The sequence below is a fragment of the Nipponia nippon genome, unplaced genomic scaffold (genome assembly GCF_047370975.1).
Source record: "Nipponia nippon isolate SJK-2023a ecotype South Korea unplaced genomic scaffold, ASM4737097v1 scaffold_2, whole genome shotgun sequence".
Lineage (NCBI taxonomy): Eukaryota > Metazoa > Chordata > Aves > Pelecaniformes > Threskiornithidae > Nipponia > Nipponia nippon.
The window spans coordinates 7,494,452-7,521,131 of NW_028262336.1; the positions used below are offsets into that span (position 1 = coordinate 7,494,452).

The 26,680-nt window shown below is 41.2% G+C and overlaps 2 protein-coding genes across 11 annotated transcripts in view; one reads left to right on the plus strand and one right to left on the minus strand.

Annotated features, from left to right (window-relative positions):
* Nucleotides 1-44: 44 nt before the first annotated feature.
* BLZF1 (basic leucine zipper nuclear factor 1) lies at nt 45-9,340 on the minus strand. 6 transcript variants are annotated; one of them, XR_015704740.1, is made up of 8 exons: nt 9,031-9,319; nt 7,585-7,641; nt 6,008-6,447; nt 5,131-5,330; nt 3,602-3,730; nt 2,803-3,022; nt 1,569-1,848; nt 45-350 (listed from the first exon to the last, which is right to left on the minus strand). XR_015704740.1 is itself a non-coding variant. In XM_087757607.1 (7 exons), exons 2-7 carry the CDS (start codon nt 7,601-7,603, stop codon nt 1,666-1,668), a joined length of 1,191 nt encoding a protein of 396 aa, XP_087613733.1. In that variant the 5' UTR covers nt 7,604-7,641; nt 9,254-9,340; the 3' UTR covers nt 404-1,665. The 6 variants fall into 6 exon arrangements, 5 of the variants coding, with proteins under 5 accessions (XP_087613733.1, XP_087613734.1, XP_087613732.1 ...); XM_087757607.1 differs by lacking the exon at nt 45-350 and having other exon boundaries at nt 404-1,848; nt 9,254-9,340; XM_087757608.1 differs by lacking the exon at nt 45-350 and having other exon boundaries at nt 404-1,848; nt 9,273-9,337.
* A 52-nt stretch (nt 9,341-9,392) lies between these two features.
* Nucleotides 9,393-26,680, plus strand: part of NME7 (NME/NM23 family member 7) — a 94,781-nt gene continuing 77,493 nt past the window's right edge. For 2 of the 5 annotated variants that reach the window (XM_087759542.1, XM_087759543.1), the window contains exon 1: nt 9,491-10,006. Coding sequence is in view for 3 of the 5 variants with exons in the window: in XM_087759544.1 (XP_087615670.1) it covers nt 10,080-10,157 (78 nt within the window). In the remaining 2 variants the exon portion in view is untranslated. The other 3 variants (XM_087759540.1, XM_087759544.1, XM_087759541.1) reach the window with 3 other exon arrangements.

The following is a 26,680-nucleotide window of genomic DNA, read 5'->3' on the forward strand; positions in this document are numbered from 1 at the left end:
AGCATCCTGTCCAGCTATGTGTCCAACAGATCTCATGATCTGGCATTGTTCCTACATTTTTCCACATTCAAAGTGTTTTCTGGAAGCACTGTAACAGAAGGAAGTGTAGTAGATGCAAAGCAATTTTGCCGTTAGTATTTTTCTCTTACCATTTTGGAGATAGTTACAGGCATATTGAGAGAGTCCTGGTGTTGGACCACACGGTGCTGGGTTGCAGCTTTTACCAGCATAGATAAAGGGCATGGATGTGAAATGAAAATTAAGCTACAAAAGAAGTGCTGCTTGGTTCATTACCTCAGACCAGTAGAGTGAAGGGTTTTACAGTTCAATGTCATAGAGTTCCTTTTATGCTGCAGAGAAAACAAGGTCAGAAATACAGCTATATTAAATCCAAAACTGCAACTTGAAACCAAGCAAGCAAAGCAAGTTTATTGTAGCTTTCTCATGCAAACCAAAGCATGGCCAACAACAGCAAGAACTTAGAGCTTAACATATTCTGATCATGGTATGAGATTCAAAGGAAAACTGGGTAAAAGCAACCATTCCAGAAACCCTTTCCCCAAACTGGGCAGCTGCATATGATAAATTTGGGAGTGAAACTAAGAAATTAAAATGCATATTTGCATCCTCCTACCTTTCCTCTTTACATTTGCAACTTAAATAGGCTTCTTTGGATTTAGCAGATTATCTGCTAAAAGTTCTCTTTGAACCTATATCAAGATTATAAAACCATACAAGTAAAAAAATATATAATTTTTTTTACCAGTACCTGTGCAAACTTCCTGCTTATCTTCAGCTTCCCCTAACGCCCAGGAAGACCTTGGGCAAGGACTGAGTTCTAATGCTAGGTCAGGTTTCAACACTGTGTACTAAAGGAGGTATATCAGTCTGTCTTTGCTGAGGATCAGCTAGGCAACAGCTTCACTCTAGAAGCTGAAATAGATGGAAAAGCCATTATTTTAGCTTTATGGAAACCCAAGAATAATCTCACCCCACACAGTTTTCCAGAATCCATTTAAAACCAGTTACTATTTATATATGACAGCTAGAGTTCATTCAAGCTCTTTCCCCTTCTTGCCAGGAGGGCTGCAACACTGCATATGCTCTTACTTTCAGAGCTTACGGCTACGAAGAATCATTGCACATATTCCTTTTTATTACTAAACTTAAAAGGCTGAACGTAGGCTTGGGGACAGTTCAGCACCTTGGCTAAGATTAAAAAAAAAGCATGGAGCTAACCACTTTCCATGGCTTTTTTTTTTTTTTTTTTTAAAAATAACCTATCAGCACTTCGTTTACTTTGGTATAGTTACACTTCTGTCTCCCTCTAAAGAGAAATTCATTGATATTTGCTAATAAGACTGTAAACCTTAAATAGTCAAGGGCATCTCTATGCTCTACAAGTTGGAACAGCGTAACATTTTTGGTCTTGCCTTTGTAGAAGAAAACAAGTAGCTTTCCAGACTGAAAAGTAGCAGAAGTATCCCAGAGGCTAAGGAAATCCTGGCAGTCCCTAACTTCAAGGGGTTGAGAAGAGGAAACTGCATAATTTCCAACGTTAAACCCACCCATTATGGAAAGAAAGAGGAAAAAGGGAAGCCCGCTGAACATCAACTCATGTAATTCTTCAGAAAGAGTGCATGGGCAGTTGCACTGGCTGTGGTATTAAAGGGCTAGCAGCTCTCCTTGACAGTGATTGCAACAATTGAAAGTCACATCTTCGTATCTTGTATATGGGTGAAACCTTCCAATACTCTTCTTTGTGGAAAGGAAGGATGATGGCGAAGTCTCAGAAAAAGAAACTTCTGTTGTTTCTGTACGTGCAGCTGGATCCAGTACACGTAGCACCTAAGGATGGAAAAATTGAGACTGAAAATGTATCTATTAAGTTTAATGGGTTTGATCCTTCTCTAACAGCTAGGGAGGATTTCTGCCTAAAAGCGTTTTTCAATTTTTTTTCCAAGTTGAAAACTAAATACCCATCTACCCAGTCCCTCAATATAAAGACACTAAGTACTGTTTATAAATTAGTAATCTACATCAGAAATCCAAGATATGATTTTATTAAGAATAGAAAAAAAGAGCTAATCTTTTTAGCAGAGTTGAACAAAACCAGGCAAGAACGTCACAGATCACTAGGCACCGTGAGTCTCCTGCTGCTCGACTATTACTCAATTGCTTCCAGACTCAGCTGTTAGTCTAGTTTGCTATTTGACCATCAAGCATCCGCACTGGAACCTTATCTTGAAAGATAAATCATATAGCTTCCTTCTCTCTGGGTTTCCACCCACTTTCAACAGAACTGATTTTTAGGGCAACAGAAACTACTGCTGAAGTGGTGTGACTTATTCCTACCTGAACCAGGTTTCTTCTCCCACTCAGTTTTTAAGCTCAACTAAGTATTTTCAGTTGGCTTCCTCCTGACACACTAGCTCTAAACAAATTTTGACCCAGTTATTTGTGGTGCTAGGGACAGAGAAGGAAACAGTATGTATCATTATATCATTTATGTTGTTCTGCTTATTCTTCCAGTGTTGTTTTTGTTTGGGTTTTTTGTTTGGGTTTTTTTGTTTTGTTTTGTGTGGGGGCTTTTTGTTTTGTTTTGCATGTTTTTTTTTTTGTTTGGGTTTTTTGTCCTTTTTTTTTTGTAATGAGGGAAAGAGACAGCTCTATTCAACATGTTTCCCCTGCATATAGTTTTTTTAAAAAGGCAAGATATCAAGTAGTTAACACAAAGCAAGGCATTTCTTTCTGGAAAGAAGACTCTGTGCTGACAGACTGAGATGTACGAAGAGTTCTTACCATTTCAGCCATTTTCTCAGCAGGGGTATTGCAAAACTCCACAGCTGTTGAAGCCTTTTTTGGACTGGTAGTGCCAACATTTCCAAGAAGATGCGAGCTTACAGCTTTGGCTAGCTTACAATTCACAGCTGCTAGCTCTGTTGTAGTGTAAGGTTGGGCGCTAGGATAGTATGTCTGTTGTCTCCCCCACTGAAGAGAAACCATCAGCTCTTCCAGCAGCCTGTGCAGAAAGGGAAAAAAGCACTAATAGTGGGTTTTGTACTCTTTACTGTCAGCGCACAGCATACTTCAGAGGAATTGTCTCTTCCAAAGACTTACTGCACAAGCCAAACGTTAACCAAAAAAGGAAGCTTACGTGTTCAAAACGAAGGAGGCAACAAGGCTATTCTCCAAGGCAAGGCCTCCTCAACACAGTATTGTAATACCGGTAAAACTTATCTGGCAGGATAAGCATTAAAAAGCCAATGCAGGTAGAAGAATCTGTGTTTTGGAAGGAGACAGAGCAGCCTCGAAGTCAAGACAGTAAGTGATTAAATAAAGAAAGTCTGAGGATATGAGGGATGTCAGTTCCACAGTTTATGACCCCTAACACCTCAAGGGAATGATGAAGAAAGAATTAATGCTACTTTAGCTTTTTCAGCTCTGAGACTGAAAAGTGACCGTACTATCCATCAGCATAATTGATTTTTGTTGAATATCACTGGAATAGGGGAAAGTTATTTGATTCTTCTCTGGCCTAGCATAAACTGACAGAAATGAAAAGTTTGCACAGAGGTAGTCTGGATTAGAAAAATCATACTTCTGTGTATCAATCATCTCCTGACGGAACTGATCACGTTCATTTAGCAAGTCCTGGATTGCACTTTGTGCATCCCTGGTTTGACGCTGAAGAATTGCTCTGGTATTGGTTAGCTCATCAGCCATAACCCTGCAAAAGAAATCTCCAATCAGTAGCGTAAGCGAGCAGCTTGGAAGTCACCTTTGTTCTACTACAGACCGTAATCTGTCAGCTCAAACTAAGTATTAAGCTGCCGTTCTCACCCCCCTCCCCCATGCAGGGCCTGTATCAACCTTATTACAAAGGACATGTATTAAGAGCAATTTCTGTTCAACTACAGCCAACACAAGTGCAAGATTATGTTTTGACTTGATGAGTTTAAACAATCTTGTGTCACTTAATACAAATCTAGCAACAGACATTTTAATATACCTTGAGTACGTGAACATGGTGGACAAGCATCCTGACAGATAAAGCTAAATACATTTTGTTTTACTAACACAGTTCCCACAAGTACGCTGTAATCGTGTCTTTTCATACTCATCTCTGCAGATGACAGCTATGGCTACAGACTGCATTCATTCACCTCTTTGCCTTTCCCAGGGGCAATAACTAGATGGTCTATGTGCCAGATAGGAGCATTTAAGAGCTACAGATGTGAGACGCCTGTTGTCATATTTTGCTATGCCACGGACCCCTCAAGCAGGTATTTCAGATGACTGCCATACTGCAAATGCAAAAACCAGAATGACGTTTAAACAGCAACCAGTTAGAAATCCGAGGTCTCCAACGAACCGAATGTTGCAGTATCGAAGGGTGTTACTCTGAGCACAGCACCAACCACACTGTCGCTCCTAGAAGGGACTTGCATCCCTGATCTCAGAACTCCTATTAATGCTAAAGAAACAAGTTAAATTAGGATAGTAACACTTGCCTAGCTAGGACTAGGACAAGTATTACATTCACTCAATATGCTGAAACTTTTTAAGACCAGCAAATTAAAGGGAGGACGCTGTATTCTGTTACCATTTCCTTCAAGCAGTAAGGCCTTTTTGTAATACGTAATACTCTCTCTTCCACACTGAGCTGCCCTTCCCAGGAGATCCCCGAATCACTGTAAGCAGAGTTCTTTAACCAAATCAACTTCTTCACACATTGATGATTGTATCCTACTTGGGGGGTGGGGGTGAAAATCAAGCTAATTACCTGTAAGATGAGTCAAGACAGCTTGACAAAAAGGCATTTTTAAACCCTAAACTGCACACAGTCTATCAGAAATAAGAACTTCTCTTGCTATGTTGACAAGAACTGTAGTTAAGATTTGAAGAGGTTTAGGATCCACTGTATTACCTCTGAAAAGCAGAACTATTCAGATTTACAAGGAGCTTACTTTGTACCTTTTCTGTATACTCAAACCTCATAGTAGGTGTTAGTATAGCTGTTGTGGCTGTCCTCAGCATATTTAGGCACATTCCCAGGCATTGCAATGGGCGTACATAATAAAAGACTGAAGGAGAATGCCGTCATAACACTTCTGTAAGAGGGAATACCTGCTTGCTAGGAATTTGCTTCGCCACACATCACATTGTATAGACATGCGCTCTAACTGTTCAGACAACTGGGACATATTCCGCCCCAGGACTTCGTTTTCTAGGATTAGCTGATTTTTCTCACGAGCCATCCGTTCAAAGTGATACTCCAGATCGTCCCCAACAGAAGCAACAAGTAATTTCTTCAGCTCCCGATTCACCTAGGATTAGACCAGACTGTCTTGTAATTACCAACACAGAATGAAACACCTCCTACTTCCAGAATGCGGTGCAAGTTATTGCAAATACTTAACAGTAAATTGCCTTTCTCTTTCCAGAATGGGACAAATCCAATGCAGAGTATATTAAGCCTCACGATCCACTCCATTGAGCATAAACATTTGAGACTAATGCACGTTTAACACATTCTTGTTTAAATGCTAGCAGAGGCCAAAGAGGAAGAGTGAAAGCCGGCTACAAGAAACAAAGAATGTTTCCGTAGCATCTGAGTCCTGAATCAGTAAGATAACAAAGGATTAGACAAGATATCCACAGATTATATCATGTAGAAAATTTTAGTCACCCCTTCTGTGGCATAACATTTTTCACTTAGCAGTTGAGGAGCAAAATTTTTCCTCATGAAAGACCCATTTCCCTGCAGCCCTCCAATGTGTTTCTCCCAGCTTCAAGCCTTTGATACTTTCATCTGTTGTCAGAGAAGCAGCACTGGATTGCTCAGATGTACTTCTACTCTGTATCTTAGCTGGTAAGTTGAAAAGGGAAACTATCTGTTTCAAGGCTGGAGTGTCATAGCAGTTCTCTTCGGTCACATTCACAAACTGCTTATATAAACCAAAGCAGCTCAGCTGCGTGAGAGAAAATACCTTTCATTTCTTACCTCTGTCTGTATACGCAGCTGATTAGAGAGACCTTCTTTATCCTGTAACAACCGCTTTTCTGAATTCTTTAGCTTTTCGATTGCATTTTTCAGCTCTATCTGTTCTTTCTTGGGATCTGCAACTCCATCTGACTGATGGAACGTGTCTCCTTTATGTCCCACTGATTTAGCTACCTTAGCATTTTTAGTCGGAACAACATGGGTGATAGCTGCTTTAGGGACTAATATACGAATAGCTTCGACCTCCACTGATTTCTCAGTAGGTACTTTCCCCAGCTGCAGAACTCCAGGACTCAGGGAAGAGACTGTCTTTTTATGTGGGCTGTGGTGGGTGTGATGGTTTGTAGTGTTGGCTCCAGTGATTACTTCCACCGATTCAGCTGTCTGCTCTGTTTCCATGCCATCTCCGGGTCCTCGGACGGGCGATGAGGCATCATCAACTAAAATTTAGAAATAGCAGAGGGAAAGTTTACCACCTTTCACTCTGTTATAGTCCCATTGTAGCTCTTCACTTAATTTCTGTACTTCACAGTTACAGATTTTCATTGCACACTGCATGTGTAAAATAGTCCTTTGCAGCAGCAATTATAAAACACAAGTTAGAAAACTCCTCAAGTGTGTTGCTCATTAATACTAGTAGTACAAGACAGACATTGATTTGAATTGTATTAATCTTAATTTCCTGCTGCCATACAAGAGTAGATGCAGACATGAAAAAGAGCTAGTAAGCAGAAAATTCTTGTCAATATTACTCATAGGTTGAAAGCAAAATCAGGTTTTGGGAGCTGACAGAACCAGAGCAGTCTCATTTTAAAAGCAAGAATTAAATGAAAAGCAGCTATTTGCTACATAGCTAGTAACACCTTAAGAAGTTTAGCAGACTTTTAAGTACTACCTACCCTATGTTTTAGTTGTCCAAGTGAAGGCTTAAGAAAAGCCAACAAGCCAGTTCTGCTTCATTTCTAATCAACAGACCCCAGTATTCCCAGCAACGCTGCATGCTGCTCTGAATTCCCCAATATGCATGATAATGTTTACTGAAATTCATTTTATTTAGGTTCACTAAGTTTTCAGCTGAATGAAATGTTATTGTAGTAGTTTCCTCACAATGGGCAAAAGCAAGAAAGTTTCTTAGAACATAGCTACACACACTGCTTTTTTCCTCATACTGCGGGCAGTTAATGTGAGCCTGCATCCTCTATCCAAATAACGAATTTCAAAAATGCTGTAGTAGCACCATTATATTGCCCTGCTTTCAAGCTGGCTGAATCAGTACCAACAGGTTCTAAATACTAGAGGAGGACTGACAGACAAGCGTACAGACAGATGACAGTACCAGTGACAAACTTGTTTTTCAGTACAGAGCTGGATTACAAAACTACATTCAATTAACTGTTCCATCCAGGCAGCTCTGGTTTTCACCGCAGTAATGAAGTCACATAACTACTTCCCAATAGCTACATAAAAGGAATAAGTGTAAATGAATGGAGCCTGGCATACAGTATAACTCCGGTCTTTAGAATTCAAGTTAAAGTACTTTTAATCCAGTCTGTTTAGACATCATGCAAACCACCTACCTTTTTCTAGAGATGTCATTTTCTCTTTAGCAGTCAGCTCTTCCTAACCACGTAAGTCTGAGGATGAAATGAGGCGGAGGGGGGAAATCTTTAGCAAGGTAACAATGACAGTTAATCTTGGATTACCCTATTTTCTAGTACAACCCCTAAACTCCAGTTCAGCAGCACGGTGAAAAAAAAAAAACCACACCAAACCAAAGGAAAAAACCCAAAATGATAAAAAACACACCAGGACCCAAAGAATTCAAAGGAAAAGGCCTATAAAACTTCTGCCACTTGTTTCTTTTTTCACTAAGATCTGGACTTCAACTCCTATTTCTTGCTCCTCATCCAGTTCCAGTTCCCATTCCTCAAATTTCTCTTCCCGGCCTCCCTCCTGTTTTCAGTGGGCCTTCATCTTACCCTTTAAAACTCTGGAACACTCCCAGAGTACAACTGCATGACCACGCACAGATAACCTCAGATCATCACAGACCCACAAGTAAGGGAAATCCCACACTGTGCTTACCGCAGACCAAGAGGTGAGGAGGAACCGATGGCAATTTTTTTACAACTTTTTTTAACAGAGCCAATTCCCAGCCGAAAGCAGGAGTCAGTGCCCTGAGTGGCTGCACATGCTCGGTTTAAGCCAACAGTAAAACTTCATCCCCAGTTTGGCCCAAACTGCCATCCTGGCCATTCTCTCCCTTATTCATGAGCTCTGTTGACCACTGCCTCCTTTACCCACAGGACCATCCACTCCCAATGCCCCAGGCCTCCCTTTTCTAGGGTCTGCCACTAACTACAATAGTTTGAGATTGCTATATCCCGTTGGGTTTTTTGTTTGTTTTCTTTTGCAATGACTAGAAGACAAAAGAAATGACTTTCCCTCCTTGTGTTTTCTCAAACTACAGATACAGGAACATCTTGCTATCTGTTGCTTCTACAGCTGGAGGTAGGTTTTTCCTCATTTAAGACCATGATGTGCTAATCACCACTACTGTTCATTCATTTTGGATTGAGGATCTCTACTCATTTGAGGAGAACAAGGAGGAGGAAAACATAGCTGCTCAGATAGAGGCAAGAATGCTCAATAAAAAAAATTGATTATGAGAATTTGGTCTTATCTCCTTCATCTGAGCCCACCTACTGGTGATCCTGCTCCTTCACTGTTCATGTTATAATACAGCTCTTACCGTCCTGTTACTCTCAAAGCCTCAATGTAAGCCTCTGCACCCCCCCTTTTATTACATCCCTATAGGCAAAACTCCTCCACTGGTTGAATCGTTAACCACTGCCCCCCTCGGCTAACGTCGTGCCCTGCAGAACCCCACACATGACGAACAAGGCAAGGAAATCCTGCACTAACGCGGCTGAGTCACGATCCACGAAGGCCTCGGAAAAGCCCCACCACCCCAGCCCCCGCCGCGCCTCGGCTACCCGGGGCGAGGAGCTGCGCCCTCTCACCTCAGCCCCGCAGCCTGCCGGTAAGCGAAAGCTGGACGTTACCCACCGCTCTGGAGAAGAGGTTCCTCACCCCGCGGCAGTACCGGCCAACGCGGACCGAGGCCTCCCCCACCCGCCTCAGGGGTTCCGGCCCTGCTGCCGCCGCGGCCGCCCCGACCCCGCCAGACCGGGCCACCCCGCGGGAGGGGCGGCGGAACCCCGAGGCCGCTACCGGAACGCGCACCAGCACTATCGCGACAGACCCTGCAACCGCCGCAACCGCCACCTCCACCAACTTCCGCTTCCTGCGGCGGGCGGAGCGCTCCCGGGTGACGTGTCCCCCTTCAGCCAATCGCTGGGCCGTGTACGGGGGCGGGGCTTCGGTTGCCAGGGCGCGGCTTCGCGTGGCGTCACGCCGCGCTCGCGGCAGCAGGGTGAGGCGGGCCGCCTGCCGCCGCCATCATCGCCATGGTGAGCGCCGCCGGGCGGGGGTCGGCTCGGGTCGGGACGAGCGGGGCCGGGGCTGGGGGTCAGCGGCGGCAGCTCCGCGCCGTCGTGCCGGCCCCGTTCCGCAGGGCGGCTGCCGAGGCGGGGCGAAACTCAGCGCCGGGGCAGGTGGTGCCGAGCTGCCGGAGTAACGGCCGCGGGGCCCGCCCAGGGCTCTCCTCAGCGACTGCGCTCCCCGCTGAGGGCTCCTGTGAGGCGCAGGCGGTGGGTAACCGTCAGCTGCCTGAGGGCTCCGGCTGGAAGGCTGTTTGCGCGTCCGAGCCGCCCCGGATTAGGAACAGGCTAGTTTGGGAACTGATGAGGGACCCGGTGGGAAGGCAGCTGGTGAACATTAAGAAGGGAATATGTTTCAGGTGCGACAGCCTTTATTCTTGCCCGGATCTTCTGTTTAGTAATGCAGGGAAGACGAGAGGGTGTCGTTGCGTGGGCACGAATGTAAAAACAGTTTTCACTGATCAAACAACTGACGGAGTCGCCTTTGCTAAAGACGGTATGCAAAACCCGGTGTTGCAAAGCTGATTAAAAACCAACAACTTTGAATCGAATTTCGTACTGAAAAACATATGCAAGGTATACGCAAGAGCCTGGCCGCGGCACCTGCTGGCGTCCTCAGCTTTAAGTACCTGCCTCAAGCAGCTCAGGTTTGCCCCAGCTCCTCCAGCCTGTGTAGCAGCTTTGTTTGCACCTTGCTTTCAGAACACAAACTCGAGATCAGCGTTTGCCACTTAAGTAGGAATGCCACTGCTCGTTTGCAAGTACAGGGGTTACAGGTCTTTTTTTTTAATCCAGGCAAAATTGTAATTTTCAGTTCCTATATTGAATTTATTCACGTTGAATTTACTCACTGCTTTGTGAATTCACGCAGATGCCACTTAGGTAAAACGTTTACTTTATTGTAGTTGGCTGTCACTATGAGTGTGATGTGTTTCTAACCTCCCTTTATTTCTGAGGGGACACCAAATTAACTGATTCATTAAAGCAGTGTCAAATCTTACAGCAACCTCTAACAAAATGTTTCATGTTGAATTTATTTAATTTGTTTCAAAAAGCCTTCAGTGACAGGAACTGCATGATCTGTTGATGCAATTCCATTACATCATGATTTTTGTAGTTCTCTGAGGTTTTTTTCTAATACATTCTGTGCTGCAAATTATGCTAGTGATTACTTGTTCTATCCTTGGTGGGTATAAAGATATTCCATTTTTGTCTTTTACGTGCAGAAGAACTTGAAGGTTATAACTTCGCCCTTTCCTCTTCACATTATTCTACACAAAAAAAAAAAATTGTTCTCTTAGTATTTTCCTACTGATCATGTGTTTTTAAAGTTTATATTTTTTTCTACTCTGTCTCTGCAGTTTTCTCTCAATGTGGTGTTTAATCTGTACATTGTTTGCCAACTGCTGTGTGTTTCACTGCTGCCAAACAGAGCAAAATACTCGTCTCTTGTGCCTTAGATCTTCCTAGCGCCAAGTTTGCCATCCTTTTTTTTCCAACTGTATCTCATTGCACTCTCACTCTCTAACTGCAACGTGCAGATTTTTTTCCTGTGTTTTTCTTGTCTGGCTAGTTTTTCCCCTTGTATTTGGATTTGTTTTCTTGCTCATCGTTGTAGTACTTTGCATATGTCTCTACAGAATTTTCAGATCATCATTTTGAGTGCTGGTTCTGTTTACTAAGCTGTTTGCAGTCTTTCCCACCTTAGTTATCAGCCCAGATTCTGAAAGTGCGCTTTATCACTTTCATTGCCAGTGTATTAAGGAAAACATGAAATAAAGCCAGGTGCATGGCAGATCATTGTGGAACCCTATTTGACTCCCAGTTTGCAAGAGAATTATTCCTAATTACTTCTTCATATAGTACTTGTAACTGCTCTTCAGTTTAGGCCATAATTCCCTACAAAGCTTGTCAGACTCTCAGGTGACTTAGATTAAAAGCCCAATCAAAACTAAGTTTGTCACATCTGTGGCTTTCCCCTTGCTCATTGTGTCAGAAAAAGATTTGTTCTTGACAAATTCACATTATTTGCGTTTTATTATCATATTGTCTTCATAGATGCTCAATGACCGACTGCTTAATAACTTGTTCCATTATCTTCCCAAAAGGCTGCAGTTAGGTTGACTGTCTCTTGCCCTTCTCCAGTGCCCTGGGACCTCTCTTGGTTTTCTCTGGCCTTTCAAATGTTGCAGAGTTCTGCTTGGTTTTTATATTTACAAAGACGCTGATTTTCCCACTCATGTACCTTTCTCCTGCCAGTTTCCTAAAATACAGTGAGAATAATTTGGTAGCTGGAAGACGATGGGAAAATAGATGTGTTGGGAACATGTGCTACCCAATTAGGTACGGCCACAGCATCCTGGGAAGGGGATAAATTATGTGACTGTTGGACACCTTGACTTTACATACCTGATCCGTTTCAAACATTTTCAAAACCTCTTTTCTCAGGAACAATGAATCAAAAAAATAAAAGACTCCTTCCAGTGGATTCAAATATTGATCTACAAGCTGGATTTTAGCCTCAGGAACCTAATTATATTCTGAAAGTAAAGAATTTTCTGCTAGAAAGCTCGTCCAGCCTGTGTTGCTTCCGGTCAGTCATATAGATTGCATTACTTTTAACATATATACCTACTCAGAAAAAAAGAGTTACAAGTCATATCATGGCCACAGAAAGAAAAATGTAATAACTTTTAGTGGAATCGGTTTGGAGTGTATTTGTGTATACTTCAGTCATATAGAAGCAGCGCACTGGAAGTAGTTGTGTGTATTGTAAAACTGGGCACATAACTGTGGTGGAAGCTAAGGCAAGGGGAGAAATGTTCTGGAATATCCTGCAGTTATTTGTCTTTCTGTGATGGCACTTTGGCTTAAAGGTCTGCTAATCATTGGAAAACAGTTTTTGTTGTCAGCAGATGACAGTATTTCAAATCAGCTCTAATGCATTGTGACGTCTTGATTGTACATGTGTGACAGATGGCTGCTGTGGATGGTGAGCAGTAAATCCCAAAGGGAAACTTGCTTATCGCCATCTGAGAGGTGCTGTCTCTCTTGGCTGCTGGAATGCGATACTCTTTAATGGTGCCTTTCATGTAATCTCATGCAGAGACATATTGGACCATCATCTTAACAATGTTAGTTTCTTTTTATTAATGAGTGTGGTGGACTCTGACACTCGAAAGTGTTCCGGATATAGAAATATAGCATTTGCCAGAGAACAACGGCCTCTGTACGCAAGCAGCGTGTCACACAGGTACAGAGCCTTATTGCACTTGGAGAGGCTGTACGTAGGTGCAGTTAGATAATTTCTTTTCCCTCCTCTCTTTAAAACAATTACTCTTACCCCTGCACATCTGACAACTGCAGCCTACATTACAAAGTCTCTTTGAACAACAGGATAGACAAATATTATTTCCATCTTGCCCTTAAAGAAATCGAAGAACATAAAAGCCAAGTGACTTGTCTAATATGATGCCATCTGGCTTTGATTTTGTGGATGTAGAAGCACATGGTTAGTGGAATTTGAGTCTCCAACCACCTTAGTTCTTTTTGCAAAGTTGGGGGAAAATATATATGAAGTAGACTCCCCTGGGGTAGGTTGCCGGAGCTTGCAGTCTTGTAATTTTGACCACAGTCTTGAATATATCTGGAGATGAGTAGTTCAGCTCACTTCAAAAGAAAATTTTACAACTGTTGTATGTTTGTTGTTGTTATTATTATCATCATCAGTTCATTGATAAAACCCCCAGCTTAGAGAATATCAGCATGGAAATCCTCAGTTTAGACAGGGAGGAAAAATGAGTCAATTTCTTTTCCACTGATGGATCAAAGCATTTCAAAGACTTATTTTGTGTTTTGAAAAATGGATCTTAGAAAACAGGAAGTGAATCAGCCATTTCTAGAACTTGACAACAGTGAGTCCTGGGTTCCTCATGGTCCAGCATATTGTGGTGTGATCAGATTTCAGCTGAAGATTTTATAAAGACAATACAGCTCATGGGGCAGCTGTGGAATATACCTTGGTTTGCAGGAGTTTCATTTGGGCACCAGTAATCTCAGCGATACTGGATTAGCTGGTAAAATGGGATAACTTTGGTGAAGAGTTGTCATTCAGAGCTGATCATATGAATGGACAAAACTCTTTCCTGCTAATAAACTTTCCTGAACAAGTGCATGTTTATAAAATAACTTTTAATAATTTTCAAATTATGTACTTTTTGTTGCAAAATAGTTACCATTTAAAAAAAATAAAAGGCATTTTTAAGTCTTCCAGGAAAAGATGCAAAATCTCCCCAAAAGACACTTTCCTAATGCTTGAGAAGATTTGCTGCTTTGGTCTTAAAACAAGACTCAGTTTCACTGGAGTGCCAGCTGGTGATTACACTAACTTTTTTCAGCTGCAAAGTGGCCTGACCCTTTCAGTTGTAAGCTTGCATGACAGAACCAACCACAAAGACAAGTTTCCTTACTGAATAGCTAACTGTCATTAGAAGCATTTCATCACAGGGAAAAATAAAACATTGTGTGCAGCGTGAGGAAAAAATAAGCAAAATGCTATCAGGTAGCCTTTAAACACTTATGGCATGCTGAGTCTTCCTATGAGCATCAAAAATCTGACATGGTTTCTTCTGGAACTAGTGTTTCCAAATATGGCTAATTTACTTTTTGAGCAGATAAGCTATGTACGTTGCAGAAGATATAGCTGATAAAATAAAAGAATCTTTGGCCCTCTGTCAGCCAAATGAAAACTGCTAAAAAAATACAACTTCCCTTTGTTCCAGGAGCTCATTTTGGGTTTGATGCTGCCATCTTCATGACATTATGTGATATATAAAATACCACCCTACAAATATGAAGTTGACAGGTTCAGAATCCATGGGACAAATTACCTCCTATTCTAGCCAAGTCTTGGCTTTGGCTTGCAGAAATTGCCATTTCTCTAAAAGTAATTTTAGCTGCATTGATGGCTCTTCAGATGGAGTGGCTCAAATAGTTGACAGTATGATAGTCAAAGTTATCTAGCATTACCTAATGATAACTTCAATACTGATCTCTCTTTATCATCCAGAGTTCTCTCTCCAGATCCTTTGGGTTGTAGGTGCAGTTCTTAGTAACTTTGAGACATCTGTTCTAATTGTATGTTGGGTTTTGGGGGTTTTTTTTTGTATTGTCAGAAACTGAAGAAATTCAGGAATTACTCAGTGAACCATTGCCAGGAATAAGGAAAAGTTACAAACTTTCCTTTCAGTTGGCAATAAAAAATAATAGGATTTGATGACAAAGCCAGTGGTTATTTAGAGAATTGTTCCAGGCAGATTTGATGTGGATAAAATTTATACTTAAGAATGTTGTGTCAGAGCTCTTAATTTTTTGAAAGCACATCTAGACCGTTAATGTATGAACCCAACAGATTTGTGTAGGCTCTGGAGAAGCTTGGAAGGGTGGGCATTACCTTTGGGCAAGGAGCCGCCAGGCTATAATAAGAATCATAGAATCATCATTTAGGTTGGAAGGAACCTCCAACCTGCTCAAAGCAGGTCTAACCAGACCAGGCTGCTCCAGGCCGTGTCCAGGCGAGTCCCGAATGTCTCCAAAGATGGAGATTGCACACCTCCTCTGGGCAGCCTGGGCCAGTGTTTGACCACCCTCTTGGGAAATTTTTTTTTCCCTAATATGCAACTGGAATGTCCCATGTTTCAACTTGTGTCCTTCGCATTTTTAGCTATCACTGTGCACGTTCAAGAAGAGTCTAGCTCTGTCTTTTTGGTGTCTTTCAGTTAGGTAGCTGTAGAGAGCAGTAAGGTCACCCTCAGCCTTTTCCAAGCTGAGCAGGCTCGGTTCTCCCGGCCTCGTCTCATGTGTGGTGTTCTCCAGCCCCTGACTGTCTTGGTGGCCAGTGGCTGAACGCTATAAACGGAACCTTTTCTCTTTTTCTTTTTGATAATGTCTGTTTCATTTAAGCCAAGGGACTAGTGCGCCTCCGAGAAGTGTTTTTGGCTGTTCAGTTGAGCATTTTAGTGTCAGTTTCTAAAATATTACTGTGATCAAGTATATCCAGGTGGGATACTCTGTTAATCATTAACTGGCTGGTGAGAAACAGTGGTAGTAGGGAACACCTATTGCTGTGAGTCTGAAGAGGGCTTTTTCCATCAACATTGACCTTTACCTATAATTGTGGCTACTAGGAATAATCACCAAAAGTACTATTTCCTGGAAGTAAGCACTGTGCTTGGCCTAATCCTCCCAAACTATTTTGTGTTCACGTCTGTCCTTACACAGATGGAAACCAGAGGCACTGGTGCCTGAGCAACATGCCAAGGTCACTCAGTAGCGTTTTGTGGGTGGAACCCAGGAGTTCTCTCCCAGCCAACAAAATGGAAAGAAAAAACAGCGTAAGGTTTGATAAAAGTAGTAAATTTTGTATAGCTGAGCTTTGGAACACAGTACCGCAGCTTAATACTAAGAACGAGAGCTTAGCAAGTATTTGCATGTATAACGAGAATATCCTCTGACCAGAGGAGCACATAGAAAAGGTAGAAATTCTTTTTTTTCTCACAGTAATGCCTAATAGAGAATTATGTTCCCAGTATGAGAGAAACTCTGTGAGGTGGCCCTTGCAAGTTGTCCTGGAGTGGACAGCTCTGATGTTCATTTAAAACATGCGGCATGGGCATTTTTGGAGGCTGGGTATTGAAGAAGGCCACGTGCCCATGCGTCAGCAGTTCTCCTACGTGAAAGGACTTTATCACCCAGGCTGCGGTGATCTGTGCTTTATAATTTAGGCATTTCTACATCCTCTTACAAGGTTACTAATTTTGAGGCATAGTGCACTAGGAAGAGGTAGCAAACAGAGACGGCTTCTTACTGATCGTTTCAGAAGTTAATTCTTGAGGTTTCAATAAGGTGCTCAACCTGTCTTTGAGCACCAGAGGGTGCTCCTGTATTTACAAAGAAGTGGCTCTCTCCGGAGACATGTTCCAGAGAGCCTGTTGCATGTTCTTTGTTTGCATGGGATTCTTCAATAACTTTAACTACCTTAATTATTTTTAAAAAACCACACTTTTTCTGCAGAATATTCTAACACGCTTGGAAAGAGCCACATATAAGGGATGTCTACACGTGGGAAGGGGGGAGATGTGGGCCTGCATGCTTGATGCTGTATACCTATTCTTCCACATGAACACATGCACATTTAAGTATGATCTTTCACTAAACTTAGTATCCCCTTATTTTTATCCTTTCTATGTACTCTTTCTCTGATTATAGTATCTAGGAGCAGGACTGCCTTATGCTGGATGAAAACAACTAGTTCCGTAGTAGCAATGCTGTCCTGGCCCTGTCTGGTGCTCTCTGTTACAGTAGGCTCTTTGGTAACTGAACCATGGCCTGTAAGTCTGAACATGCCCAAATCACTGGGGAGGAGGAGCAGAACTGTGGTCTGGATCCAGTCCTTGCAGCTACTGACATTCTGGACTAGCGGTGGTTCCTGGTGGCAACTGCAGAGGCAGCGGGCTGGGCAGCGTTAGCAGCCCTTTCTAACCTCTTCTTCAGGCCTCTGGTTCCTGTGCTGCCATGAAGGGTTTGCAGAAGCAGGAGATGAGGATGAGCTGCCTCTGCCATGTGTTTGGCAAAACCAAGGGGGATTTATGATGCCTAAATAGTATGGATATTTTAGCTATTAAATCTCGCTATCCTTCCGTGAAAAGAATGATGATGATGTATTCCCGTTTTACAAATGGATAAAGTGGGAAATATAGCCTCTTTTTTTTTAAAAAATGCTGAACATCAAATGCACTAATGCAGAGGGCAGCTGTGAAGGTGGAACTAAGCAACTTGACCAAAACTGTGTATGGGATTGGAATCTCTCAGTCACTGTTTGCATCCAGCAGAGACCTTCACATCCCTGGGGAATAACGTAGTCTGCTCAAAACTGTGATGACAAAAGTCCTGTGCTCTGGGAGAGAAATAAATCTTTGACTTGTGGAACAAATCTTCATAAGCTGAACCTGTAAAAGCCCGTTAGGATTGGCAGAGTTTAAGAACATGATTATATTTACCCACTTTGCTTCCTCTGCCCCACAGAAGTTTTTAATTTTTGACAACTTTACTAATGGGAAGTTGTTGAACAGCTTTTATCATGAGAACTTCTGTTCACATGTAGCTTGTCATTAGTCTGACTTCAGAATAAAGGATATATGACCACGACATCTCTACTAGCTGAAATCTAGATTTAGTCCAACTACCTTAGAATTAATATTTGACACAATCTGAGAAAAAATAGTCTTTTAATGTCAATATTTGGTTAAACAGTAGTAGTGCAGACAAAATGCTGTCTGTAGTACATAGTGAATAAGTCTGTAGTGAATAAGAAACATGTCGGCAGAGCTGTTTGTCTACTTCATAGGATCATAAATTGTTACTTGACCGTTATAAGCTCCGACTGTTCAAGGTGGATGCTGCATGTGTGGTCTTTAGAGCATTCACACAAACTCCTGGGAGCTAATACTCATGGTATCGGCTGGCTGAAGGACCCTCTCTCCCTCAGCTGTGATTCCAAGGCAACCAACTGGGTTTTGTTAAAAACGCTTTTCAGAAGATTTATTATGAGCTGAGATAATCTGAAGATACTGTAGGCATTATACTACTTTGAAGTGCAGTTGACAGCTTTGGTTCAGGATTTGTAGGTGTTTCCTTTCAAACCTCTACTTCCAGCTGCTCTTAACTTTCTGAAATTTTAACCATTCTGCTTGAAATTTTCCAGACAGATTCTACTGGAGGTTGAAAATTTAATAGAAGACTTGAATAAGAATGTGTGGGGGAAAAAATTGGAAAAATTGAAAACATTTCAGAATCCTAATTAAAAAAAAATAAATTCAGTGTTCCTCTGAAGAGCTTTGGTTCTGAAAAGATGGGAACTTGAAAGCTGAAAGTTTGCCAGAGGAATGGTCTCTATAAAAGAAGACTACCTTTGAGTATTGCCATCAACTTCAATGTTGGGCCAAGTTTTGAGCCTTTCAGAAATGTTTTTCCTGTAAGTACAGTGTAGGTTGGATCTTGTAACGGGATGTGCACAGGTAGTTCAGTGTATGTGTAGCCCTGTTTCCCTTTCTGGGATCACATGCAGACACTAACCTCATAGTTCAAAGTCAGAGACCCAGCATTCGGCAGCTGACCATAGCAGCATTAGTTCTGCCGCTACTGAACGATTAGGTGCAAAGCACCTAAACTTTATGCTCAAATGGAATTATGTGAGATGACTTGTGTTACAAATGCTGTCCTGAGTCACAGAACAGCTCTGCTTTGGCTAAAATCACTGTCAGACCCTTCTTGAGTTAGTGGAGGCAGATAGGCACATGCTGAGCACTACTGACTACTCTTAGAGGAATTACCTGTGATCATGTAATTAAGAGTACAATAATATAACTTATGATCTATAGCTTTATAAACGTGCATTAAATGGGGACATATTCCCCTAAAGACACGGTTTAGCTGGTCTTCTAAAGCTAAACCTGTCTTTGCAGAGCAGTGAACAGCAGTATGGCATCCTTCATGTGTTTTAGAGAAATTGTGTTCCCTAATTAGAAAAATAACATGAATCCTGTAACTAAGTACTTAACTATAACATGTAATTGCAGAGGATTGGAGTTAATGGTTAGGATTTGAATTCTTAATTCTCTTATATGAAAGACTGTGGAAAAAAAAGAATAGGTTACACTAATCATGCCTACACACTTCATAGGAAGCGTACAGAATTTACATAATCTTGTAGTAAAAGAAGATTTCTTGCTTAGTAAATTGACAGAACAGCAAGATAATTTTGCTGATGTGAGGTGGGATTGCAGATTCCTAAATCTGAGAAGAAAATGTGGGGCCTTCAGCCTTCTAGAGATGTGTTCATCATGACCCCTGAGCATATGGGGATGATTTACTGAACTGCGATCCCAGTCGAAGAGGAAGATTCACTCGGTTAGTGCTACAGAGACAGAAGTATCCCCATGTTACTTGGCAACAGATGGTCCAGGCAGCAATAGCCGTGTGAACATATATAGCCCAAGATGCATCTGAGAGGCCTAGGTACCAGTAACACCGGGAGTCAGATAACGGTGGATCTAAAGGACCTATTTGCAGGAGGGTAAATGTAAATGCAGTCGAGTGTTTGACTCACTTAATAGATTTCCAAAGATGATGAAGAATTTTAATTATTTAATCAATACTTCATTAATTTGAAACAGTTGTCTAGAATTTGTGTGAAATTTTCAATAGGCAGGATTTGCTTTCTACAAGGGGAGGATAAAAAGAGATATGCTTACAAAATTCACCAGTGAGCTTCTGAATATGAGGTTTAGATGGAGAATTGTCTGTAGTCAAGACATTGTCATGGAAATTGCAGTTGCCAGATGTTTCTTCATTTGAAAAGTGATCTTTTGATTTTATTTTTTGACTAAAGAAAGGCCCGTTGAGAAAGTGGTGTGAGGACCAACAGCAGCGAGGGGGCTGCAAAATTGGAGTTCTAAAAATCATACGAGCTCATGTGTCAGGAACATGAATAGAAGACGAGGAGGAAAATGAGTTTTAAGAGGCAGAACTAATTGAGTGCTCTGTCTACACAGTGTTGTGGATTTGAGTTTTGCCTGGAAAATATCCTGTGTTATAGGAACTGTGAAGGTAGAAGATGGGTTGAATAACACAATTTAATAAGCATGCACTGCTGAGGATTCATTTTGGGATTTAAGGTGCATTACAATGCTGAAAATGAGAGCACTTTCTGCCACTCAGAATGTTATTTGTTAAATACCACCCATATGTCTGAAGTCTCTTGTTTCTGTCTTGCAAAATTGTCACTAGCATTTAATGGCTTAGCTACTTCTGCACTTTTTTCCCTTTCCCTTTTCTTTCACAAATGGAGATTTTTCTTTTAACAAATTATTGATGATGGAAAGTTACTTGTAGTGTGCAAACAGAATTTTTCATACAGCTGCTTTCAGCCTGTTTGCCTCAGAAAGCCAAAGTTTGTGTGATCACAGTCTGTTGGTGTATCCGACCACTAAGTTTCCCCCCCGGGAAGTTTAAATTTACTGGCAGATTTCAGTCAGATCTGGCAGAAGGATAATGATGTTCCTCCAGGTTTCACAAGAACGGGGAGGGGGAAGAAACCCTCTAAGGCATCTTTAAAGAAAGACTTCAGTGTGAGCTCAAGCCTAGTTAGACATCAGAGAATCCAGGTGGGTGTGAGCCTTTATTAAATGCCTGAGCTGAAGTGATGCTGTGGTCAGAGAGGTGAGAAACATGAGTATAGAGAACAAGGCCTCATTATTTCTTGTACTTGCAGAAGTACTTGTCATTCAGTAATGACAAGTAGTCCTAAAGAAAGGCAGAGAATAGTGGTTGGGAAGTTTATTTGCTTAAGATTATTGCCTGTTGTAGTTAAACATACTGTCCTTCTTGTTCGCTCAGACTGAAGGGCATACAGTGCCTGGAAACTACGAAGATAGAGGTGTTTGATGAAAAAGCAAGTGCTTTGCACTGTGATGAAGTGACACCATCCATTTTGCTAACCGCTCCTTTACTCACTGAGACACATCTCACTGTAGTGGTCCAGGCATAGCTTGTATAAGAGGAAGTTAAGCTGTCTGTTTTGTATAAGCTAGAATTGCCTTACAGCTTTTATAATGCAAGTATCCCTTTTATTTACTAGTGCCCGGAGTGGCAGGCCCTCCCAGAATAAGGATTTTGTTGCAGCTGGAGAAAAGGATGCACAAAAGGTTAAGTTGACTTGCCTGAGATTGCACAGAAGTCCATGAAGAGCTTGACATGTCCCATTTGATGTCTTGACTTTTTATGTAACATTTTTGTAGAGTTTCCAATTTGTTTTAAATGTTTTTGATTTTCCTTTTTCAGCTTTATAGATTTATCTGCAGGAGACCGTCACATTTAAAATGTCCTTACATGAAAGAGCAGCACTCCTAACCCAGTGGTTGAAACCATCTTTAAAGCTAATTGGAGTTACGGTTTTTTGTCTGGTGTTCTGAATTCCCGAGCGCTCGGTGCTACTTGGAAAGTTGGGTGTACTGCTGGGCCTGCAGTTCCCTAGACAGATGTACCTAAAAGCATTCAGCTGAAAGTAAAGCAAAGCTAGCCAGTCGTTAGAGTGGGAGAACAGGAAAGCTAATAAGTGAACCATTTAAAGCAACCAAAGTATTTCTGGGGCTCTTAAGAAAGCAGGTGATACTGTGACAACGCTTTTATCTGTGGCCTGCTGGGGGAGTATAAGACTGTGAGTAGCTGCCTTTGAGGAAGGTGGAGATAGATCTGGCTGAAATTCGTGACTCTTGCTCCTCAGACTAGGAGTTTATCAGTGACTTTCTTTTCATCTGTGCTGAAGTCCTCTTCAGGATTAGAGAGTAGAGTTAAATCTGAAGTGGTGATTGGTCTGGAAGATGAGTGATCACTGATTTATGAGCTTTGAGGAACTGTTTCAAATAATTCGTAACAGGACTTAGATACCTGCTATTAGAGGTTGATCATACATCTACAACAATAACTTATGGACCCAATTCTGAGAGTAATGTTCTTGACAAAGGCAGCTGGTCAGGTCCCCCACTTCAGCCTGCCGTCTGAAGAGCATGAGGCCAGCATCTGTCTAAGGAATGCACCAATACAAATGGCAATAGTTATTTTTTTGTAGAACCTACAAAGAGGAAGAACAAGGAGAAAGATACCTGTTGACTGGCCATTTCAACAAATTCTATTTTTTGCCAAAGAGAGTGGTCGGCAAAGTCGCATACATGTGTGACTTTTTCCTCTTTTTTTTCTAAAAGCGTAAGCTAAGTTCATGTTAATGCACAAGCAGACTACCTGGTGTTGGAGTCAGTCAGCCTCATGATATCTTCACCTGAAAAGTTTTTAAATTATTTGTATCCGTGTCCCATGATACCATCTCATTTTTTTATAAAAGTATTTTTGCTCTTTCAAAATATTTTTCACAGTGCCACCAGCCTGGTTTGCGGGGGCCAGGTTGTGAAAGAAATGTTTCTCTTACAATTATTGCCAGAATTTTAGGAAGTTTCAGGGCAATCTTTCCAGAAAGATTTTTTGGTGTATTAGGAGAAATACCCGTTCAATGCGAGAACGGTTCCTGTGTGCTGGTCCATCCTCTTCCCAGTGATTTTCATAGAAACAGCTTGATTCTTAAGATCCGTGCTTGACCGCAGGTTTTCCCTGTGACAGCACAGAGTTTTACAAAATATAGAATACCGATATCAAGATGGATCCTTTTCGCTCTGATTCAGCTTTTACTGAGATTTGTGCAGTCTTTTTATTGCTTGGTTGGGAGTTGATTCAGGTCCTTTGGTGCTTTTTCTCTCTGGTCTGATTTCAGAGACACTGAGTCACTGAGAAAATCGAAGGAGCAGCAGACACGAAGCTGCCCACTTAAAACGTAGCAATACTCTTGATGACTCCTGAATTTGTAAATACGTGGGCAGCAGGCCGTGAGTCTGTGTCAAGTTTGTCATGCATGTTGAAGTTCCTGATAGCGTGTATAAGCCTCACAGAGACCAGATTGCTAATAGCATATAAAAATGCACTTTCTAGATACCTCAGGGCTTTTCTAATTTTAAGAAATACTTTGATACTGTTTCATGTGAAATTTTCTTGAGTAGTAAGCTGAAGGGCTTATGGTACATCACCGTCTGATAACTAGTTTAAGCCCAGGTAGTTGTTTCCAGTCAGTTATAGATCACAGAGATTACAGCTCAAAAGCATGAAGGGACAAACTGGCATACTTTTCATACTAACTTTAAGCTTACAGATGGGACAGAATTATCTGTATAATGGAAAAAAGAAAGTCAGGATCTTAGTAAAAATATGTTGCCCCTATAATAGTGAGGGGAATCATCTAAACTCCTTTCCATTAGACTGTGATAAGTCTGAGAGTGCATATGACCAGGAGAAAAAAAAATTCTGTGGCTCCTGATTCCCTGTGTTCCCTGTGTTCTCCATTGTAAGAGAAACTCTAGGATGAAATTTCTAGTCAACACTAGGGGAAGAGGACGGAAGTACTCACCCCAGAACAGTAAAATAGCGTGGCAGTCAGGAGGCATCTTGAAGCTGGGAAAACCAAATCCAGATGTATGTTCTGCCTAGTTTAGACCGGAGGGATAAAATTGTTTCTCCACCTTCCCATGCAAGTTCCTTAGTCCCAGAGCTGCTGTTCTACCGCTGTTGCTTCTCATGAAAACCTTTGGAAGATCTGCTTTTGTTATTGCAGAACAGAAGCCCTTTGCAAGGCTAAAAGGTTCACAGGACAAGAGATCATTTCCTGGCCAGCTTGCTAAATGTTCTGCTTTCTGCTTATGAGCTTCCTTGGCAGCTATGTTCCAGGCAAACCGTTTCCCTCTGCAGCAGAGGTTTTTGTGAGCACAGTTCTTTCATAAATGCTTGGATTTCCCTTCTAGAACTTAGTCCCATGCTAGCTAAGAATGACTGCTTCCCCCATCGCTTTCAGAACTAAGTACAAAATGTAATTTTTTTAATTCAGCTGTACTTCAATAAATGTTTCTTGTGCACAGTCATCCTACTGCATATTCACACATACTAATATAAACAAAAAAGCATAAGCTAGCAAAACCTACACATGCATCCAAATGTTTTTCCATGCAGCTTGTAAAAGGAGGAAGAAAGAAAAAGATTATTCTTTCCATATTCACAGTAGGTGAACTCTTGACACTGATTGCAGTGGCCCTAGATTTTACCATGGAAATGGGCTGTAAAAATTGAGCTGAAGGCAGCTACTCTAAAACTATCAGAATGGAAATATAAAGTGCACAGTCACTGCTAGGTTTTTTAATGCTGGTAATTTCTCCACTGATATGAAAAGTTATGAAAAATTATTTCTCCCCCATTAGGTATTGCTTGGTTAATTGCGTAGTCATGAGAGCAGAGGCTATGTGTGATTTTAATGAGGGTACAGTACAGAAATGAATGGAAACTAATGCTTTAAAGCAAGAATTTTCTGAGTTATAATGTATTTATAGATTAACTTGATTTGATGTTACTCGAGCTGCTCACAGTGATGTGATTTCACTAGTGACTAACATGTTTCAGCCATCTCCTGGGGGAATAGGTGCAGGGGCTCTCTGATCAAGGGCTGTGAAATCTTCCCCATTCAGGACTCGGCGTTGGTCCAGAGCAGTATGGTGTGTTGAACACTGACAGGTCATCCCTGGTCTGTAATCACTTTACTCTGGACAATTATTTTCTCTCTGAGTTGCCTTTGTTAGGAGGATGAACAGAAGCCACGGATGAAACTTAGCGTGTCTCCCATAGTACTTTCTCATCTTTGAGACTCCTTCCCACATTGCAGCCTAGGGCACGCTAGTGAAAGGGTACGTAAGAAAGTTGTTTGCTGTACCAGTTCTGTTGATTGAGCAGTAAGTTGATTGAAAGTAAAGGTTCAGGAAAGGTAATTCCAGGGCTGTGAAGACTTAAAATTTTATTGCGATCCTTACAATTTGTGATAGGAAGTGGACAGGCTTTTGCGTTTGGTTTTTGCCTTCAAAATCCTACTCCTCCATTAAATAAGTAAATAAAAGTCTCGGTTCTCATTTAAAAATATGTATTATGAGATTAATATGTACTCACTTTTTAAAACTTATGATTTTAAATTGGTTGGTGTTTTTGATGGCTTGGAGTGGCAGTTTTACAGTGACGCCTGGTGAGCGCTCACTAGAATATGTTCACATTACTCCATGTCATGACTGTATTCAGGATTGTCTTCTATCTATTTTAAGACTATGTGCATGAATCTGCAATAGTAAAATTGCAGTCCTGCTGTGTTTTACATTATACTTGTTTGGCAAGGTTTTCAGTATGTTTTTAATATTCAATTTCTTTACATTGCAGTGCATGCCTCTGAAACTATCTACCTGTTCACAAAGATAATCCATTTCCAATTTTTTTTACAGTGTTTCCCATAAGCTCTTAAGTTTTATTCTGATATTGTTCTCTGCATTTAGAAATATTTATTGTGATAATTTTATGTCCATAAAGCAGAGGAAATTCTGGTTATGGCCCAGGATAAGCTTTACAGACTTGTTTTGGTTGTTTTAGAAAACTGTTAGCTCTCCGTATTTTCCAGATACAAAATAATAATTGATTCAAATTTTCCTGCTTACAGATAACATTACTGGGCATTTGGGGGGTAGCTCTGCAGTGTTTTTCAAGTCTAAGTAGCATTTATTACCTTGCCTTTGCTTACAATGCTAAAAGAAGATAATACAGAATGGTCATTTCTGCCATTCAGCTGAATAAGAAGCAGTGGCCAGCAGAGCTTGCTGAATAACAAATATGAATAGCTCAGATATTGAGTAAGATCTTATAAAATGAATTTCAAACAGATCTTAAAACCAAGGTTGCGTTAAAAGAAAAAAAAAAAAAAGGCAGACCAATTCCTCAGCAGACTAGACACACAATGTAGTTTCTCGCTGTAAACATGAAGGTGCCGATGACTGATACTGGTGACTAAGTGAAAAATCTAATGGTGTTTTCTTTGCTTGTTCACATAAATACATTACTTCCCCAAGGCAAGTAAGCATTTGGAAATTTTGGAAGTTTCGCTTCAATGGAAATTAGTAGCTTCTCTGGCAACTGCTACCTAGAAAATACATTTGAAAGTGATACTATAGTATGAAATAAGTAGCATGAAGTAATGCAGTTATATATGTCTTCATGTTATGAGGAGGCATTGATTAAGGATGGTGCACCTTTTTTATTTCATACGTCGTTAGTCAACTTCTGGGGGTAGTACTCTAGAAACAGGACCGTGTTTCTTTTTAGACAACCTCCTTGGTAGAGAAGTGCTTCTCTATACCATCCATCCTTGACAAGATGATGGCCAAATTAATTAACCAAATGTTTTGTCTTGTCTTCCAGCAGTATGAGTGTATTTAAGATCAAGGTTGAAATCAGTCATTTATTATTGTATGCCAACTCTTATTATTGCTTATTGCCAACGACACACCTATGTAGGAAAACTAAGGTGTGAGTTTTGACATAAGAAAGACTTTGTTCTGGCTTACATACCTCCAGAACGATGGCAGTAGCATTGAAGACACAAGCATGTCTAGCCTAAGTAAGGGCCAGAAACCAGGCTAAGTCCCGAGGGAGTTTT